The sequence below is a fragment of the Hippoglossus hippoglossus genome, chromosome 15 (genome assembly GCF_009819705.1).
Source record: "Hippoglossus hippoglossus isolate fHipHip1 chromosome 15, fHipHip1.pri, whole genome shotgun sequence".
Lineage (NCBI taxonomy): Eukaryota > Metazoa > Chordata > Actinopteri > Pleuronectiformes > Pleuronectidae > Hippoglossus > Hippoglossus hippoglossus.
This window is the reverse complement of record NC_047165.1, coordinates 9,466,570-9,486,897: the sequence shown is the minus strand read 5'-3', so window position 1 is coordinate 9,486,897 and position 20,328 is coordinate 9,466,570. Positions and strand designations below refer to the sequence as shown.

General features: G+C 41.7%; 1 protein-coding gene across 6 annotated transcripts in view; it reads left to right on the top strand.

Moving 5' to 3' along the window:
* The window catches only part of pcdh15a (protocadherin-related 15a), a 196,498-nt gene that overhangs the window by 155,849 nt on the left and 20,321 nt on the right, over positions 1 to 20,328 (top strand). For all 6 annotated transcript variants that reach the window (XM_034608853.1, XM_034608851.1, XM_034608852.1 and 3 more), the window contains 5 exons: positions 4,356 to 4,465; positions 5,377 to 5,517; positions 10,386 to 10,513; positions 16,967 to 17,182; positions 18,281 to 18,369. In XM_034608853.1, coding sequence (XP_034464744.1) covers positions 4,356 to 4,465; positions 5,377 to 5,517; positions 10,386 to 10,513; positions 16,967 to 17,182; positions 18,281 to 18,369 — 684 coding nt within the window. The remainder of the gene's footprint in view (positions 1 to 4,355; positions 4,466 to 5,376; positions 5,518 to 10,385; positions 10,514 to 16,966; positions 17,183 to 18,280; positions 18,370 to 20,328) is intronic.

The window sequence follows — 20,328 nt, the reverse complement described above, 5'->3', positions numbered from 1 at the left end:
TTTGGTAAAGTCATTTCCTAGTGTTTCTGCCTGCTCATATATACCCAATACTAAACTAGATTGGCGCTCAGTAGAGGGTATATCTCCGCCAAGGTCTGACAGTCCCTTTTAAATTCAATCAAGATGCAACAAATTTCACACACTCATCTATATCAGACCCCTAAATGTGCCTGATTTCATCTAGATCCATCCATTATTCCTCAGGAAGTCAGAGGGAAATGTCAAAAAAGAAATTCCTGGATCCGCGGCAAAATGTGATGGTTTTCCTCCCTGGCCTATACTACGTTTAGTTGTTTTAATATAATATTGCTTACAAACAAACAGACAGGTGTGAGTGACCTCCTCGGCGGAAGCAGCTGTCGGGTGTTAGATATTATTAGAATGCATAGCTGTTTACATTATCTTTCCACAATCACAGTCAATAAGGCACAGTACATATTTCTGTACTATTGGTCCTTCACTCTTGCTCTATCTACTGTATCTAACCTTTTTGTCATCCTCTCTGTCTACATGTGGATACACCTTTATAGTAATCCGCACACTTCATACACCTCGCACATCCCCCATGGCATTTCTCTGCAGCTTATAACCCTCAGGCAGAGCCACTTTGTAGGGAAGTGATAACATGTCAGCTCTGCCTCTTCCTGGCAATCACACGGTGCAGCCCGGTGCTAGCTTCTGCACAGACTTACACGACTCTCAGTAAAATAACAACCCGAGAAAAAAACCTACGAATGGGTTAGCAAAGGTTATCCAGCCCTGCTCTGGACCCGGGTTTCACCAAAGCTGCAGCCAATACAGCTGAACACCGAAAATAGTCGATTGTTAGTATTTGGAAAACTTTGGAAAAACCCCAATAATATCCTCCCACATTATATGAGGGAAAGGTCATTCAAGACATTATGAATTCACTTCTTTTCAAATTTTCTGTTTTCACTTTGTCATCACAGGTTATTGAGCATAGATTGATGAGGGACCCAATGAATTTAAATCATTTTAGTGTAAAGCTGCCACAGAGCAAAATGTGAAAAAGACGTTTACGTTTTGCTACCTCAGTATTCACACACAATTTATTTAATTTTATCTACTGAACCAGTTGAGTACGGGGCTGATAACCTGCGTCATGAATGGTTGGTGTGTGGAAACTTGAATTAGTCTCATCCACAGCTGCTCAGTAGCAAGAGGGTTGTTAATCTGTGTTAAAAATGTTCTCATCTGGCCAATGACATCCCCACTTGTGGGCTATTAATCTCCAAAACAGACAATCGATGGCTGAGAAAGTGTATTTAGGCACGTACGTTTGGTGACAACAACTGTGTCACCCGTGGTTTCAGTGAATGGTGACAGATTTGGAGTCACATGTTGGGCTCTGCTGCACCTCGCTGTGGTCACATTGTTTAAGGGCTTGCCCCCCGTGTTTTAGTTCGCCTGTTCCGGAAGCCAAACAGATGATCTACTTATGTGAGGGCCATATTTACACAGAGACTGTTATCGGTGTAGCGCATGCCACCCACACAGCGATGTTTCAGTGACAGCCCAACAAAACACCTAGAGGGGAAATGAACAGAAGTCATTACGTATAATTCAAACAGCACGGTATTCATATGTCCATAACAGCACTGCATTGGTGGTGAAAGGCTTTGAGACCACATGCGGTTGTGTCATTTCACTGCAGCATTCACTCAACAACATTATCTCTCAGAATGGTTTACTATATCATCCTCCGTCCGGGAGAATAGCTTCTATTTCCCAGGAACATCCTGAACTCGAGATGTCCTTGGGAATTGTTTTTCTCTTGAGACAGTAACTGTGGCCTCCAGGATGGATAGATGAGTCTTTTTCCCTGTGTCCTTAAAGATTGTGCTGTTTGCACCTATTGCTTCTTAAACTTTCAGAGAGGTAAACACATATTCTGCGGTGACTGTTAGGCCTGCCAACTGTCTGAAAAGTTACCGACTGCGTTGTTTTACTCCAGTGAGCAGCGAAGACGGTGTCATTTATTGTCTCAGCACCTGTGTGTCCTTTCAGAAAATACCATTCTCTGTCTCTATGTGGATTCTCTTCGTCTTCCCCTCTTCATCCTCAGCCCGGGAAATCGGTTAAGCCCCCTCCACTGCAATCCTATAAAGGGGAGTTAGTCCATAAAATAGCAATCAACCCTAAAGGGAAAGTTAGTCTGATGGCATTTTCATTCTTGTGATGATTTTATTATGCATGTAGTAAAATGTGTTGGAACTTAGGGCCCAGCAAAGACTAGAGAGATGAAAGTACTGAATCACGATATAAACATGAACTGGAGGCGTCTAATAGCTGCTGGTCTGTGTGTAGAACTTGGACTGCCAAGATAGTGTCTACTCCCCAAAATATCCTGTAACACTGACATTGACTGTATAATAGAATCTGACTGTCACAGATTATGGTGTGAGTATTACTCCCACAGCGTTGTCACAGATTTGTTACCACCGCTGTGAGTTATAGTCAAACTTTAAATGAAAACTGCAGAAGAATATAGCCCCATGCACAGACACCCCGTACGCAGAGATGAGAAAGCAGTGGAAGTATCACAGGAGGGTGTCGGAGCGAGATGACATTATCAGCTGAAATCAGGCCTCACAGACAAACTGCCAAGACGGGGTTCCCTGCTATTTATGGTGGCTGTAATTTGTGGGGACAATAATATCTGCAGACACTTGCACGTCTGTTAGTCAATTAAAGCCATTAACTCTCACACAGTCACACTTGTGAGGCCCGAAAAACTGTGTTGGTTTTTACTATCAGGTCTTTTGTTTGGATATCTTTTTATTTTATAATATCAAATCAAATCAAATAAGGTGATAAATTTATGAATAAATGAAAAGTCCTGGAAGAGCGTTTCATACCCTGAATGCCCGCTGTATATAGGCTACTATACAGTGTATACACTGTATACATTCTGCAAGGGTTTCATAGTGGTACTACATTTTTTACACAACATAACCTCCAGGCAAACAACAGACAATCAGCAGCACCAGGAGTAATCCCCGATGCGTCTGTGGTCCATTGAAACATCCATAAAATGTTTGCCATCGCTGGCAGGCATTCAGGAATCAGCATAAACTTGCTCGATACCACTTTTGCTTCAGGACTAGCACAACAGCCAAACACGTTTATACCCCAGCAAATTCCTACAGCTCCTCCCAGTGAAGACCCCATAAACCTCAGCTGATTGATCCAATTTGACCTATATCTAGCAGGTCTGCCCGGGGGTCTCCTCCCATCAGGAAGCATCTTGTCTCAAAGCAAAACAACCTCAGCTGGTGCTATTTAACACGAAGGAGCCACAGCTCGATATAGAGCTTCTCTTGAATTGTCAGGCTCCTTGCTTTATCACTTGGAATCTGAGTCCAGCGACCCTGCAGAGAAACTAAATCTCGGCTGCTGGAATCCTCAATCACTCTTTTGCGGTCACTACCCAAAGCTCATGATCATAGTTGAGATTCGCAGCAATGACTCAAGCAGAAAAACAAGAGCTTTGCTTCCTTAACATCAAGCCTTCAATTATTCTGCTGATGCACCTGAGCCACATTCAGCCGTGTGAATGTTCTTATCCTCACCACCAAGTTACTGGGATCAGTCCAAACTGTTTTATGGATTATTTATTCATGATTTAAAGTTTTTCCTCCTAAATTTGTTGTGCTCCTTGAAAGGAAAATCACTTATTCATTAACCAGGGAATAAAAGGTACATGTATCTGCTGTAGCTGCATCTGAAGACTCCTGAAGTTTAAGTGAATGGATAGAACTGCTGAAAGAAATGACAAAATAATTCAAATCATTCGAACAATAAACGGTTGTTGTTTGACAGTTTTTAGACTATATGAATTTTTATCATTTTTAAACAGATTTCTTATTCAAAGCAGATTTAAAAAGTACAAACTCAGTAAGACCCACTCAACACTGTGGATTCCTAAGAGAAAAAAGGAGGAAAAAGGATAGTTTTCCTAAAAAACTTAAATTTATTCAGAATTGACAGCACTTAACCTTACTGCTGGTCAAAACCTTCGCCTCTGGCAGATGGTTCTTTCCAAGATGTTATAAAATATAAATGACTATAGAAACTCTTGTATAAATAACCAAACATTGGCACAGTCTCCATGATAAATATACACTCTAAGAACACAATACACTCGTTTTAATGCCTTTTTTAAACAGATTCTTTCTTAAAATTTGTGTAGTGTTTATGAAAACCTTTATAATCATCTCTACCCCTTTTTATACTCTAACTGTGAGAATGGTCTGCCACTGTGCTCAGGTTTTTCCATTGATCCCTTCTGTCCTCACACCTTTTGTTTTGTGATTTGTGTTGTGCCTCTCCAGGTTCTCTCCAGTTAGTGAGCTGGCTCCGTTTGGCAAACGAGTGGGGACCATCCTGGCTGCTGCTGTCAATCAAACCATCTTCTACTCCATTGTGGCAGGAAATGAACTGGGTATGTGCCACAGATCATATCAATTAATCTGCAATTCAGAAACTCCAAGGAAATGTTGTTTTCTTTACATTTGGTTTCCCATAAACACTCCCAGCCAAACACACTTACTCAATTACGACAGAGGCTTTGTGTTTGAAGAACAAAGTCCTCTTCTTCCAGTTTTCTTTTCCCAAAATAAAGAAAAATATATATTTGTGCCAGAGTGTCAGCTTCTACAAAGCCTTTCTCCGACAACTGCAGATTTTCCTCGCAGTTGAGAGAATCGCAAAAAACATACAAGGGTTTTTATTAATTGATGCAGATTTCGAAACTCCGTTCTTTGAGCCATTAGCAGATGTATCGTTGTATCAAGAGAACGAAAGAGGGGAAGCTGTGGCCCGTTTCCCATGCAGACCTTGATTTCCCCCGCAGTGATCTTTGTCTCTGTCATGTGGAAACTTGAGCTCGAGTCATATTTCCTTAGATGCTCATGGAAAGTGCAGGAGGACTTCAGAAGAGTTTCATAAATCTGCCTCCAGGCCCCAGCAGTGATCTTCTCAGGGAAAGAATAGGCGTTGTGAAGCTTGACCTTTTCCCACGGACACAGAGGAGTTAGGGTCTGTCCGTGCCATTTAAAGGGACCAAAAGTATTTCTGTGTTATTTCCTTTATCAGAGCCGTAACTAAAGTGACATTCATTTTGAAAAAAAACAGTTTTAAAAAAACATAATTTAAGTGTCCTCCATTAGAATTTCTAATGTTTTTTTGTGTGTGATTTCTTCACGGTCCAATGGCTGCTCTTTTTCTCCAGCGCTGCCACTCACTACAGACAGTGTGGATTGGCATTTCAACAAAACTCCCCTTGGGATGTGTTTTGTCAACAGTTCTTTTTTTCCCTCTTTGCTATGTGCTGTGTTTTTCTGTTGGTTCCAGGTCATTTTCAGGTGAACAACAGGACAGGCGTCATCTCCACAGCTAAACCCCTGGATTATGAAAATGTGACCAGCTACGTCCTCAGGGTCCAGGCGGACTCGATGGTGGTCGTCATGTCAAACCTGCGCGCTCCTTCCAAAAGTAAGAAATAGACGGCTATGATGTTTAGGTGGAGCCGTGAGGTATCGGAGATGAAAAAGATGTTTCATGTCATTCCAGGTGATGCATTTATATTTAATCATAATCCTTCACTGTGACAGATTATGATTAAATACAGTTTGTGGAAATGCTTTCACAGCCTATTTTTATATTTCGTATTAAGTATCACATTCACCACGAATACATTGAGCTTTTTCAGCTTTATGTATATGTGTACATACCACTAAAATATAATAAAAATAGAAATGTTAATGTTCTCTTGCAGGAAAGCATACATTTATAGAATACGAAAACAAAGTACAATAACGACGGATCTCCATGATCTTGGTTTATTATCGTTTACATATTAGTTTTTGTCACCTGCACTGTTCAGCTGCCAATCTGGACCAAAAACAGGGAAACAATGTGTCATTGTGTGTTCTGTTGAGCTGTGTGCTCATGTGCTTCATGCACCGTTACCGCTCCTCGCTGCACTGAACCATTTGTAAACTGGCAGGTGGCAGGTTTGCTGCATCCTGTGATTGATTGTTCAGTTTCACACTCCATTCAACATCTAGCTGATTTTAAATTGACTAAGGTTATACTGTATTTGGTGCTTTCCGTGTCCAGCTCAGCGGCCGCTTGTCCAAAGCATATTGGAAAAAGCAGCTTGTCTGACCGATATGCCATTTAAAGTGACTGAGTTTTTAAAATGTGTTATGTGACCACCCTCGGCTCCACCTGCAGTGCACTCGCCCTATGTGAAACTTAAACTGCTGGAGTGCTATTAGTGTAGCTGTTTTAGGACATGTACTGAACTCTGGACATTCTCCTCAGGGGCTGTATGTGAGAACGCAAATATCGAGTGAGCCCACGTGAGAAAACAGCACGATTAAGTCTGGAAAACTTACAGCGAGCGTGTGGGCGACTGATGCAAAACTGAAAATTTAAAAAAGAATACAAATACCTCAGGATGAAAAAGAAGTGCCTCACACGTAGAAGACAAAGACGTCAACTCGGAAGGACGACGAGATTTGAGAGCGGTTGGTGATAAGGGCCGACTCTAGTGTCGATGTGCTGTAAACAAAAACATGAGATTTCCACAGCAGAATTTATACGCTGTGTTCTGCCTCCTGCTGCTCTACTCAGACGCCAACCTTCGCCTGAATGCTCCAGAGATTTTCCTGCTGTTGTGAACGCCTCGGAAAATCTCCTGCTTACATTCTTCATAAATCCTGAGAAAGTCCGGAGGCAATTGTCCGGACATTTTCCAGAGTTCTTGTCTAGAGCTTCTAAAATACTGAATAACAAGATACATGTGCAGTGTAGAGATCTGACTCTTACCTCTCAGTCACGGTGATTACTGAAAAGAACCACTCACTTCAACAATATCATAAATCCTTAAAATTGTTGTGTCCAAATTTCGTCGCAAGGGTCTAACAAGCCGTAATAGCCCATTTGTTACAATTTAGGCCGACCACCCCCCAACACGAGGGCGGGCGACAAAACATTAATCACAGCAAACTCTCAGTTAATAAAGCTCCAGTGTTTTCCCAGTCTTAAAGCCTCGCCGTGTATGAAACAAACGAGATCGTACAACATGCCGGTCGACGGACTCACTGGAAGAACGAGGCTGAAAGCCTGACATCACAGCCTCCTCCTGACTCCCTGATCCCCCTCCAACAGTTCAGCGTCTTTCCCTCGTCTTTGTAGTCTGGATGCTTTCAGATGCTCTCTCCTCGCAGGCATTCACGGTGTCGCACTCAGTTGTAAACACATAAAAAGGGATGGAGGTACTTGAACGGAGGCTGAGAGATAAGGTGAAGCCTCCTCTCCGCCGTACCTGGTCATTGCTGCATAAAGCAAGCATCATTATCTGTTCCAGAAAGTTACAAAAAGTGTCAGATGCATCCGCCGCCTGAAATTAGGGTTTTGAGACACTGTTTGACGGACTGATGCATTTGGTCTGAAGCCTACTTACACCTTCAGACTGCAATCTCTGGATGCTTCAGCTGGAATATCATTAGGCTGCTATGTATCCTGTTTACTGATGAAAGTTTTGCTATAATGATGGATGAAGTACCAAAAACAAATGGGTTTCATACCTCACTCTCAATCCATTTGAGCTACCAATGAATAATCAATGACCTATCCTTCCCGCCTCTTTCCATCTCGCGCCGTCTGTCTCTCGCGTACCGACAATTACAAGTACACAAAATGCACACACGCCTCACTTATCTGATAGCTGTAAAGCCGAGGACTCTCTCTCACACACACACACGAGGAAGAGAGCTCAACTGGCATCGTCAGGCTGACAACCTCTTTTGGCAGTGAAGCCGTTTCTTTTCTCACTCGTCTCACTTGTGTTATTGTTATGCAGATCAGGCTCCATGACAGGGAACATCTCTCCTCTCATTAATGAGTCTGTATTGAGTTTAAATTATCAGAGCATTACGGGACTGATTTGTCAGATAGATTATCTTTGCCCCATTAGGACTCATGCAGTGTATATGTGATGCACATAGTCTACGCACAGCCGGATATTCATGTGCATATGCAGGAGTATATGAGACCAGATTTAATTAAACATATTTTTGAAACGATAATGCACTCTTAGGCACACTCGAGCTTAATCTGCTATAGCGGCAATCCCTCCTCTTAATGGACCAGTTTCTATCATGCATCTTTACGAGGGAGGGAGGGAGGGAGAGAGAGAGAGAGAGAGAGAGAGAGAGAGAGAGAGAGAGAGAGAGAGAGAGAGAGAGAGAGAGAGAGAGAGAGAGAGAGAGACTGTGTAGACTGTATTTATGTTTTTGTCCTGATACTTGGAGGATGGAATAAAGCCACTTTCTACAGAGAGAGGAGGGGGGGAGAGAGACTGTGTAGACCTCTCCCCCGGCCCTTAGAGTCTTCCCTCCCACACTACGGCATTTGTTCCTTGTAATTTGATGTGCTGTGTTTTTGTTTGTCCCATTCCCCCGGTGCATCCTTACTTCCAATGCCCCACAACTTTACATTTGTGTGCGGCGCCAGAAGAAAAATGATCCTGAACAGGGCTTTTTTTTTTTTTACCTAAACTGCAGTGCTGGAAGAATGTTTCACTGTACGTACAGTTTTAATGCTGCACTTTGCCTACGTGTAAATGTCACAAATTAGGGGAATGAATGTTTTAAGCGTGGTTTCCTTTTTAAAGACATAATGTGTAAAAAAATCTTTATCAAACTGTCTAAACTAGACCTATGTTACATATTTTGTTGACTTGTGTACTTAAATGATCCAAAATGTTTCCAACAGAGTTCAAACTCAGAAAAATCCCCAATTCAAGGTTTCATTTTCAACATCTTTTGATTGCGTCATCTGCTTCATTCGTTGGGGAAAACAAAGTACGACTAAGGAAAAACACAACACCAGCCAGTTGACAGATTGTTCCTTCCACTCTTTGTAATAGTCACTCGTAATCAATCATGATTACTCACCTCCGTTTGCTGCATAACTTGAATAAAACTTTCGCATTGCGTCCGTTAGATTTTCATCAGCGATGGTGGTGAAGACAGCAAGCTGATCCACAACGTCATCAAATTCTATCTTCTATTCTTTTGTTATTGTTTTGAATGAGCTACCCCAAGCGGTCAAAGTTAAAAAAAAATATTTTAAAAGCAGAAGTCTCATAAAAAGACCAGTTAACCAGCGGATTTTGTTTCAAAATGACACATCTCCTTTCCTTCTTTCTTTCTCACGGCGTTTCCAGCTTGATTTTTGTCTGCCCTTCAAAATGTTATCCCAAATCATGGTCACGCTCGCCTGTTAAACTTTCACAGCTGCTTATTGATGCTGCTGTCGTGCAGCGAGTAGTGGAGAAAACCAACTTTTCAACAAAAAAAAAACACCAACAATGCGAGATAGTCTTCACTCACAAATAACGACTCGGAAGCCAAGTATTTATTGTCACTTTCATTAATTCATGGAGCAATATTTTGCTCATATCACTGTGAATGTTATCACTAATTGGTTGGTAAACAGAATACAAATTGGCTCGGTTGTTTTCTACTTATCAGGGGAAGGGGGAAGTCATTAGCACTTCAGACACTTGAGTTTTTCTTGAATCACAATATTTGTTGTAATCAAAACAAAATTAACCTCCTGATTGATTAACGCAGAGTTCACCGAAGTGCCTTCTCACGCTGTTTCACGCTGTCGTGTTGGTTTAAGAGTTGAGGGATATATCGCTGAAAATGAAGAGGGATTTTCTTAAACAGATTCCTCAGCTACCCTCGGTCATAATCAAACCAAGCGAGAAGCATTTGTATTTGCAGTGATTTTTTGAAAAAGTTCAGTGAATCTTACTCCTCACTTTCGAAATATGTCAAACTTTCAGAATTGTTCAGAACGCCTGCCCTCGGATGAGAGGGAAGTTTATTTAAAATTGGTGATGGCCAGCATCTTGTTGACAGACTGAGATGTTTTTCGGTGATGACTAGCGTCTGGGAAATCATTTCCGGCTCTCTTTTGAAGTTGTGGACGAGTTGATGACCATGAAAAATTTATATCGACAAGACAATTTTGAGGCTAAATTGTGCAGCATTTGATCAGCGCCAGTACAGACGACTTCAGAGACGTGTTTATTTAACAGTTAGTGACCGTGATGTTCTCATCTTTCCGGGCCTGTGTGTCCCAATTCTTATTTTGACAGGGTGCAGCACTTCTGCAATATCCCCTTATCAGATGCTTGGATAGGTACATTGAAGTAGAGAGAGTGGAGTTGAGTGCTGTATGTTCTTTATGCAGGTTTTACCACTATGATAGCTACGTGCTGTAGATCTGTATTGTGACAGAGACTTATTCACATCCTTTGCAATATCTGCTTTTTGCAGCGAACACAGCCAAGGTGTTTATTGAGGTGCTTGACGAGAACGACCACCCTCCCGTCTTCACCAGGAAGCTCTACATAGGCGGCGTGACGGAGGACACCAAGATCTTCAGCTCCGTGCTCAAGATAGTGGTAAGAAAACATCAGTTACCGGCTTATGTATCAGCATGCATGGAAACAGGCTGAAACTAAAGGGCCTGATTCTGCCTCCACCTCTTCAACGCTCACCCTGCAGCCATGGTGGGAGAATTCATCCGATGTGCTCTCTGCGGCACGATTTCATCTCCTCCCCCTATCACTCGCTACATCTCTTCCTCAATTTCGCTCTGCCCACTGTCGGCCTTGTTCCCGAGCAGGTGGGATCAGAGAGATCTGGTCGGTGTAATTCCAGTATGTTCACAGAAGCATGGCTGGACATCCTGTCTGATTATCAGCCCGCTCTGCTAAAGAGGCTTCACTCGTTCGCTCGCAGTACCACCCTGTGCTTCTGTCTTTGCGTAGGTAGGTGGGTGTTAGAGTTTGTGAACGGGGCCCTGCTGAATAGTCACCTGTAAGCTCTACTTTGAATAATGCTTTTAACAATTTTTATATTTAGTTGGTTTTATATCTCCATATCCAATGGAGATATAAAACCAACTAAATATAAAAAATGACATCATTACATGGCGCCATTTCCTCTGCAGGTGGGGGGGGGATCATCTCACACTCACTCTTTAAAGTCCTATTCTTGTCGCTGTCATATTTTTTTCAGGTACATTTTGTTACCGACGCCTCTGAACACCAGTTTCCTTGTTCCATCCTCCCTCGAAAGTTCAGATGTATTATAATTACCATATGCTCAAACGAGCGAGCTGAACAAGCAGACTGCCTTTACTGAGAGTTGTTGGTTCTGTGTGCAGCCTGAAAGAAAAACCAAAAGAGACTACTCAGGGTGGAAAAAGGGGAACTGTGAACATTGCCTATCTAGTGAGGCTAAATCTATAGAGGTTTAGAGATTTAAATATTATTTCTTCATGTTTTCTGGCAAAAATTCTATTTTTTTGTTTGTAATTTGCATAGTTACACTTTAAGTCATCATCGATTGCAAGTTCCATGATTTATAACCAAATCCAGACTGTGTTTGTTTCCCATCCAGTTTGACTTTTCCACCGTGGTAATGCCGGCTCGGCCAGAGATCACAGCATATTATCTTATAGATGGAAAAACCAATAATGTGACAGGTCGATCGAGGTGTGTTTTTCACATTAATTCCCCGGAGCACAACTGGGTGTAGACTAACCAAGACTAAGCTGCATCTTTGATGTGATACTACTGTGTCAATGCCAATAAGCAGAACTCCCATTGTGTTGCAGTTTTGCTGGGGGGAATTGATTGCTATCTAATCCCTAATAGATATAATCCGCCTTTTAGGACAGTTACCCTATAGCTCCAACCTGATTTTCAGCTGCTTATCATTAGAAAGAGGAAAACTGCCCAAGTGGAAACACAAATAGATTAATAGTTAATGGCTATTTACAGTATAACAGGCGCTGGACACAGGCCCTTCGGTCTCTGGAGCGTGTTTAATGAAAGAAGTAGGTGTAATATCCTGTGGGCAAGTACAAAGGTCGTGGAGGAAGATGCAGAAAAAGTGTTTCTGACCTTCAGGCACATCTGAAAATAAACCAAAATCATCAGATGATGAAAAGGAGGAGGCTGATCATATTTCCCCCATCATTACCAAAATAGGCCAGAAATGTGTTGCCGTCTGAAAGTAAAAAGATAAGAACACCTGGGGAAAGCCGGGGATTATGTTCACTTTATTGATGGTTTGAAATAAAACTCTGGCGTTGGTTTTTACCGCAGGAAAGGAGCTAAGCCTTAATCTTTGTTATAACTTATAAAAGCTCTTTTAGGACGAAGACAACTTCTCCTCAAGGGCTTTGTACAGCAACGTGAATCATGCTTTATTGGGTTTGACAATTTCAAACCTGAGTTTAAGCATAAAAGAGCGATACGTGTACAGTAGGTAAAGAGATACAGACAAAGAAGATACAGCACCAATCACCACTAAAAAAATCAAATAATCATATTTTTATGCTAAGGTCAAGTCAGATTTATTTATATAGCACATTTAAAACAACTGGATATTAGCCAAAGTGCTTTAAAATCAAAGCAAAGACGAGCAACATAAGCATGAATAAAAAGTATAAAAGTATTAATAAGCATTAACAGAATCAAATGACAGATGAAAGCTGAATTTTCATGAAGATTAAAAGCTTAGATCAGAAAGGGAGACGGTTCCAGAGCTTCATGGGGGCAGCAACAGAAAACTTGGGCTCCTTTAGTTTTTAATGGCCGTTACTGGAATCTTCTGGAATCATGAATGATGGAGATAGATACAAAATAATGGCTGATCAATCATGCACAACACCCAATTCCTCTAAAGAACATTTTTGCATATAGGCTCAAATGACGCACAGTAACAGTGTAAATTTCTTGAACACTGTTCAGTGGCTTCAACCAACCAACCATCCCATGTTGACTTTTTTCCCGTCTTTCCCTCAACATGGAATCAACATCAAAGTGTGGAATTATGGGTCAAGTGCTATCTTAAATTTTCCCAGAGGCCAAAGCTTCTTTGGAGTACGGCTAGTGTGAAGCGTTGGACTTAATTAGTAATGAAGCTGCGCATCCCCTTCTCCTGAGATAATCGTTTGAAATATCGTCAACATTTGACGAATTCAGACACTTTTGATGTATGATAAAACCACAAATAGTCACTCATAGACATTTACTACAGTGTTTAAATATATCTGTTACACAACTGTTCCAGGTCTCTCTCTCTCTCTCTCTCTCTCTCTCACTTCCCCCGTTTCCCCTACTTTCTGCTCCTTCTTCTTCCCTCTCTCCACTTCCCCTTTTACTCCTCACTTCCCTATTTCTCTCCTTTCAAGCCACCCAGTTAAGGCAGATGGCCGCTGAGTCTGGTTCTGTTGGAGTTTTTTTTTTCTCTCCACTGTCGCCAAGTGCCTGCTCATTGGGTTCCTTCATTATAAGCTCTGGACCATACAAGTGCCTTGAAAGAATGTATCTTGTAATTTGACGCAAAGGAAATTTAATTTAATTGAGTTATTTACTCCCAACGTCTCATTTCAATGGTGTGAAAAAGTTAATTGAAAAATCTTTCAATGTCAAGGTAAAACTCTGGTGTGTCGCAGGAAAGGTTGATTACACGATTACACTCTGCAACACGCGACACTTACTCGACCCTGTTTTATAAGAAGTAAGTAATAAGATTCATGGGCAGCGAGATGATGGCCACTCTTGACTTCCTCCTTCACCACCTGCCCTCCTATTTCAAAGATGGGGAAAAGCTTTCTAAACATCAAGGAGATGGCTTAAGCTTTCAAAGATGTTTTGTTTTTTTTGCTGTGAGCAGAGACGTTATGTTTTTGCAACAACCGTCCTTCTGTCTCATTGTCACAACAAGACTTAAAGGGCTTTCTTAAAATTTGGCACAAATGCTCAGTTGGACTCGAGGATGAGCTGATTTTTGAAGGTCGAAAGTCAAGGACATTACAAAATAGCTTTTTAGGAATTTATGACACATTTTCACCTAAATGTCCTATTGGATAAAACAAAAAGTTACAATATTCTCCATCATCGTAACTTTACACCATAACACCAGGAACAGAGGGTTACATCATGACCAAAAATATTTAAATGATGTGGAGGATTTTCATTCATCAGGATCAATACATTTTTATTCGCTGTCTTGCAGCAGGTTGTGAACAAACCTCCCTCAGTGAGTTCTCTCCCCTGTGTCCATGGCTGTTACAGCTGTATGATGCTGTTATATACACTGTCTTTACCCATTGAGGATATCTCGCCCTCACTGTGTTGATTTATGCTGCCCTTTCATTGGTAACATGCCCCCCCACCTCCCGCTCCTCTGCCAATAGCTGGAGGGAAAAAAAGAGAGATTGCTCCTATTTATCAGTGTCAGTCGCCACAGACGAGCACTCTGAAAATTGATGCCGGTGTGTGAGCGCAGTGGCCAGTCACCACTTGTGCCTCAGAGGTCGATGGGAGGGGGGGGGGGAAGTAGGTTTTCCCTGCTGTGACATAAAGTGATCTAACAAGCTTCATGGAAGTTATGATCCTCATAAATTATACGTCGTTTCTCAGGGTTAGAGGTTCTTTCTTCTTTTTTTTTTACCCCTGTCATTTTCTTCTCTAAATATCACCCAAAAAAATCAAAAAGTCATTTCTAGAATTTAATAGGTTTTCAAACTGAAAACATTCATTAGCTTGCCTGGAGCCAATCCCAGTGAACACCCTTGACAGGTCGTCAGCCGGTCTATCACATACAGAGACAAGGAGCCATTCACACAACACATTAACACACATCAACCCAACCTGCATGTCTTTGTACTGTCGGCAGATGCTGGAGTACCCACAGACGTTTCACTCAGGCACGGGGAGAACATACCGGCCGGCAGGTTCGAACCCACGATCGTCTTGATGTGAGGAGACGGCGCTAACCACTCCACCTCCGTACCACCATCCAGCTATAATTAATGGTTTTACAGTAACAAAGTATCAGAGTCTGACGGCGTCTACTATGAAAGGCATCGCTCATATGAACAGAGAATTTTCACCTAAACCTGCAGCTCCTCTTGACTTAGCACATTGTTGAACTGTCTGACCCTCAACTTTTCAGTTATGGTTCCAAGTTCAGCACAAACTGTCGGACAGTCACAGTTAGCATCAAGCTTGTAAACGTCATTGAGCATTTATCAGCTAAAAAGATCCAGATATTTCCCATGGGAGTTGGTAGAGACCCAAAACTGAGCTAAAAGAGATTGAACGTGGACCATTGTAGTATCAATGTGGCCAGAAACATGACTCCAAATGAATAATAATGTTGCGTTATAACTGCTGGTGGTGCAAAAAAGTGAGTTTTCCACAACCACTAAAAGATGATGTCAGCTTGTTCACAACTCACTTCCACTACCCCCAAATTGAGAGTAGAGCAGTTTTTGCAGGTTTAAAGAAACTGAAAAAGTCAACTTTAATGTCAGGAAGTCTTGCCTTTTCTTTTCGCCCTACAGTGCGTTACTATAGGTAAAGCTGCAGCAGCATGAAACGAATCCTTTCACATAATTTATGAGCCTCCAGCTGCAGCTCTCTTCTCTCCTGTCAGCTCCTTTTAAGAGGACACCTGCATGGGGGGGGAAATGAGCAAATATCCCGGCCAGTAGGAGGACGAAAATTAAAAACTTCAATCTTTCACATCTTGTTTTAGTTTGCTGTGGTGAAAATGTGCAGAACTGTCAGTGTTCACCACTTCAGGCAGTTTAAGTTGTTATAATGGTTTGGCTATATGGTTAACATTATAATGGTAGACCTCCAAGGGTGCTAATAAAGCATAACGTAGCACCATGCAAACAAAGCAAGGAAGGTAAAAGGGAAATCTGCTCCAACCTAAAACCAGACAGCTGTGATGGTCTGTGTCAATGAGAAAATTTAATAAATTGAATTATTTTGATTTGTTACGTGTCTGCAGAATAATTAAGTAACATAAGGATTGATGCATCAAAGGGGAATGTACGGGGCAAATCAACACTGAATCGCACATGGAAGATAACCCCATCTGCTGGGTTTTCTGTTTACTCTTTCAAGTATATTGCGCTGTCGGCACTATTCGCTGATGTCACAGCAGGGTGTCCCATCAGCAGTCAAAGGCAAAATGTGTCCTGTGATATCAATGATTGGGGAGTTGCCACTAGTGCAATATGCTCGGAGCCAAACAGGCACCATCACGGTCAAGAGCTCAAGCAGCGGATGGTGGATGGTTGATGCTGGCTCAGGTTAAATCTTTAGGGACTTTTTATTTCTACAGTGGTCTGAATAAACAATGTCCCCTTTTATTCCCCCGCTATGAAATGCAGAGGGAGGATGTCCGTCAGTGCATCCATCCGTCAGTCTGTCCATCTCCTTGTCTGTCATCATTTCAAACCTTTCTGAGTTTTCAGGAAACCACACAAACGCTAATGAGGTAGTGAAGTTGAGCCTTTTGATATTTTGCGTTTCAACAAATTTCAATGTGTTTCTGTGTTTCCATGGTGACATGTTTGAGCGTTGTTTCCGGGATAAAACTCAAAAATCGTGTGGAATTTTTTTATCCCAAACTTTTCTTCATGTTTATCCTGTAGTGAGATGCATTTAGATTTTGTGAGTTTCTTAAAATGTATTTTCTCTATTAAAGTAAATGGATGAATACATAAACTGTCCTTTATACTTTCAGACTGTTTCCAACTTTTGCCAAGCAAATATTTATCATTCCTCTCTGACATTTATGACCTCCAAACAAACCACCTACACCTGAATCAGGACTTATTCACAACCATAAGCAGAAACATCACCCCTTGGTAACCTGGAGTCGTCCATGGCAACACCTGTGTATCCAGCCAAGTTCTGTGGGTGTGCCAGTCATCTCCTGATTACCCCTCTAAATGTTCTAATTGCTTTCTCTACTTGACACAGACATTTCTCTGTCTAATTGTGTATTTGTGTGCATCGTGTGTGTGTGTGTAACAGGCCACTGACAAGGACACCGGGAATTACAGCGCCATGGCGTACCGCCTGATTATCCCACCCACGCCGGAGGGCCAGGACAGCTTCGTCATCGAGACCTACACGGGCATCATCAAGTCGGCCATGATGTTTCGAAATATGCGCAGGTCCTATTTCAAGTTTGAGGTTATTGCCACAGACGACTACGGGATAGGCCTCAGCAGCAGTGCCGAAGTGGTGGTGAGTGTCACGTATGTTTGTGTCGATCAATAAAATGTATATGTGTAGTAAATGTGCATTGACTGTGTGTGTCAGCTGCTCAATATGTCCCTAGTGTCACCTGCACACCAGTGGAATACTGATTGTATGTTGTGTGAGACTTCCACAGTAAGATCGGAGTAACCTGTTAGCATTTTATGAAGGATATTTTTATGAGATAGGATTGTAGGAGTAATTTAAGAATAATTATGTAATTATATTTGCTTTAATATGCGATTTATATTTAGCATCATTCATTTTGCCATTGATTCCTCTATGTTTCTATGTCTTTTCTGTATTTTAATCAGTTTGCTGTGCTTAAGTATGTTTTTTTTGTGTGTTTGTATTTATATTTAAAACTTGTTATTTCATTGCTGCCAATAACTCCCTGGCAGACAGGATGTCGTATTTCAATGGTTAAATAAAGGAGAAAATATAAAATTAAAACAATAGATCAAAAGATGCCAGCCATAAAACACAACCACAAGCTGCACATTAAGTATGAGAGTCAAGGAAAGTCTATATCATTTTTTATGTACTAATAAGTTTATTATGTTGTTATGCGTGAATTTCTTTTTACCAATCATTTCCCAGACTCAGCTTTGTCCCCGTTTCTCATCTCTCCTGACTGTGAGCAGGATTATTATTTTCTCTTTTGTTTCATTGAAATGTGGCCGGCTAACAAGCCCACTAACAAGACAGAAGGATGGTCTGGGACATTACCTGGATATGAGGGAGCAGCGAGTGCTTAACCACGGTGCTCATTAATTTTCAAGGGGAAAGCTAATTTCACAGGAGCCGCATGGGAGATTTGGCTGCAGAGCACAGAGGCTGTTGCCCGTGCACTTAACTGCGGGGTCAGAATTAGGGCTTGTCAAGTTTGCCGCATGGCACCAATACAGGCAGGCGGTTAGAGGGTCTCATTTGGTTCGAGGAAAGAGGCATTTAAATAGGTTGAACCAAAATCACTGTAGGGCATGTGAATAAATGGCTAAATCAGTCTTTATCTCTATTATCTGCTGTCTCCTTTACCCCCTGGTGCTTTGTTCCTTTCCTTCCTTCTCTCCTGCTCTCTCTCAGGTTTCTGTGGTCAACGCGCTGGACATGCAAGTTGTTGTGTCCACTGTCCCTCCCACTTTAGTGGAAGAGAAAAAAGAGGAGCTCATTCGGTAAGAAAACATTTAACATGACTGAAATATGAATGTAAAACCAAATTATCAATGTCACTATGAGTACATTTTTTTGCTAAAGAGATACTGCACACTTAAATGTGTGTTTTTTGGCTTTGAGGAAATACATAACATTACATTACAAATTTAAAAATAATCAGAAGTTTTGGGTTGAACATGGCTCATTACACCACCTAGTGTTTCAAACCTTCTTGGACCTTGCAGGGCAACGCTGACGTAGTTTATGTCATGATATATACATAGAATAAGAGGAGATTAAAAAAAACTATATCAAATAATAGTAAAAGCCCCCTTATACGCTTAAGATGAGTTCACAGAGCAAACCCCTCGGCATACAAATATGCTAAACAGGCTGAAAACAAATCATTGAATCAAGAAGTAAACAAGACTTAGTCAAGGGCAGTCAAACGCCTTAGAGAACAGGTGGCTCTTCAGTCTAGTCTTAAAAGTCTCAGCAGAGTGGGAACACCTAATTGAAAGAGGTAAACAGCTCCATAGCTATTCTGAAACTAAACCACCACATCGTCAAGCATTCAGAGATGTCCCCCATCCTCAAGCAGCCCCGGCTGTTTCTCACACACAGTTTCGTGAGAGAAATGTTGTATAAAGATAGAGGAGTTTCCTGGCGGCCAAGACAACAGCAGCCTGTGCCAGTGGTTCAAATAAATCTGGACCACTACAATCTTCTGACACAGTTGCTTCAGCCCCGGGTTTCTCAGGACAAGACGTCTTTGCCAGCGGTTTGAAATGCTGGAGATGACCATTTGAATTAGCCCCACCTCCAAGCCCTGCGTTCTAAAGGCATCATTTTTAAGTTTTTTGAATTAAACATAAAGCTGTGTGATAAGAAGACACTGGAAAATGAATCGAATCCTTTTGTGCAGTGCTTTTCCCACTACGATAACTTGTTTCAGCTGCAAACTACTTAAAATAAACAGGCACTAATAAAAATCAACGTCACATAGACATCAACAGAAGATACGATCATGGATTAGCCAATGAGTCTATCCTCGGGAGTGAGTTTCTAATTAATTAATGACGAGATTGAGATGATCAGATTCATGACACATCTCTTGGCAGCTCTCGGGGCACAGTGTTTAGCTTCATTAGTTCATCTGAAAGGGAAATTGGTGTAAATAGTTGTTTTTCAAGAGCTTTCTGTGTCCCTCCCACTCAAGTGACACCGCTGTCTGGGCTGAAAAAGCACACGCATTAGTCATGTTAAGCTCTTTGCAGTGATGTCATTTGAGAGGTCTGCAATTTTTCACAGTGCTGGTGATGATCCAGGGCCATTTTACCTGAGTGCTCAAACTGTTTATCCTCTTTGGCAAAGGTAGACAGCAAAGGCTTTCCTTTATTGGCTGTAATTTGAGGTGTGGATTTCTCCCAGCCTGAAAAAGGATTATGATAGTCTCACTTTGCCAAGAGCCCAGTGTGGAGAAACAAGCTGCTGCCCAATGGCACAAACATTGCCAGAGTGTAGTGCTTAAGGTTGGTGGCTCTCACATTGGCTGTGGGCGCAGAGCTGCCAGAAATGCTTTGAACTAAGGTGAACCTGGATTTTGGTTTATTTTAGACTAGACATGATGTACCAACTTCAGTATTTGCGCCAATATTTCTTTATTTAAGGCGGCATGGTGGTGCGGAGTAAGAAGTTCTCAGAATTCAGCTGTGATCTCTCGTTGTGGAGTTTTGCCTGTTCATCCCGTGTTTGCGTAGGTCTTTTCTGCAGGTACGCTGCTTCCTCCCACAGTCCAAAGACAAGCAGATCGGGATTTGTTTAATTGGAGAATCTAAGGCTACATCCACTTTAATGCGTTTTAAAACAAAAACGATCTCTATCCTCTTAGGCATTTTTTGCTCCACATCAGTAATAATCCCCAATCTACACTGTATGGTAACGCAGCTGAAAATGTACATCATATGACCATTCGCCTA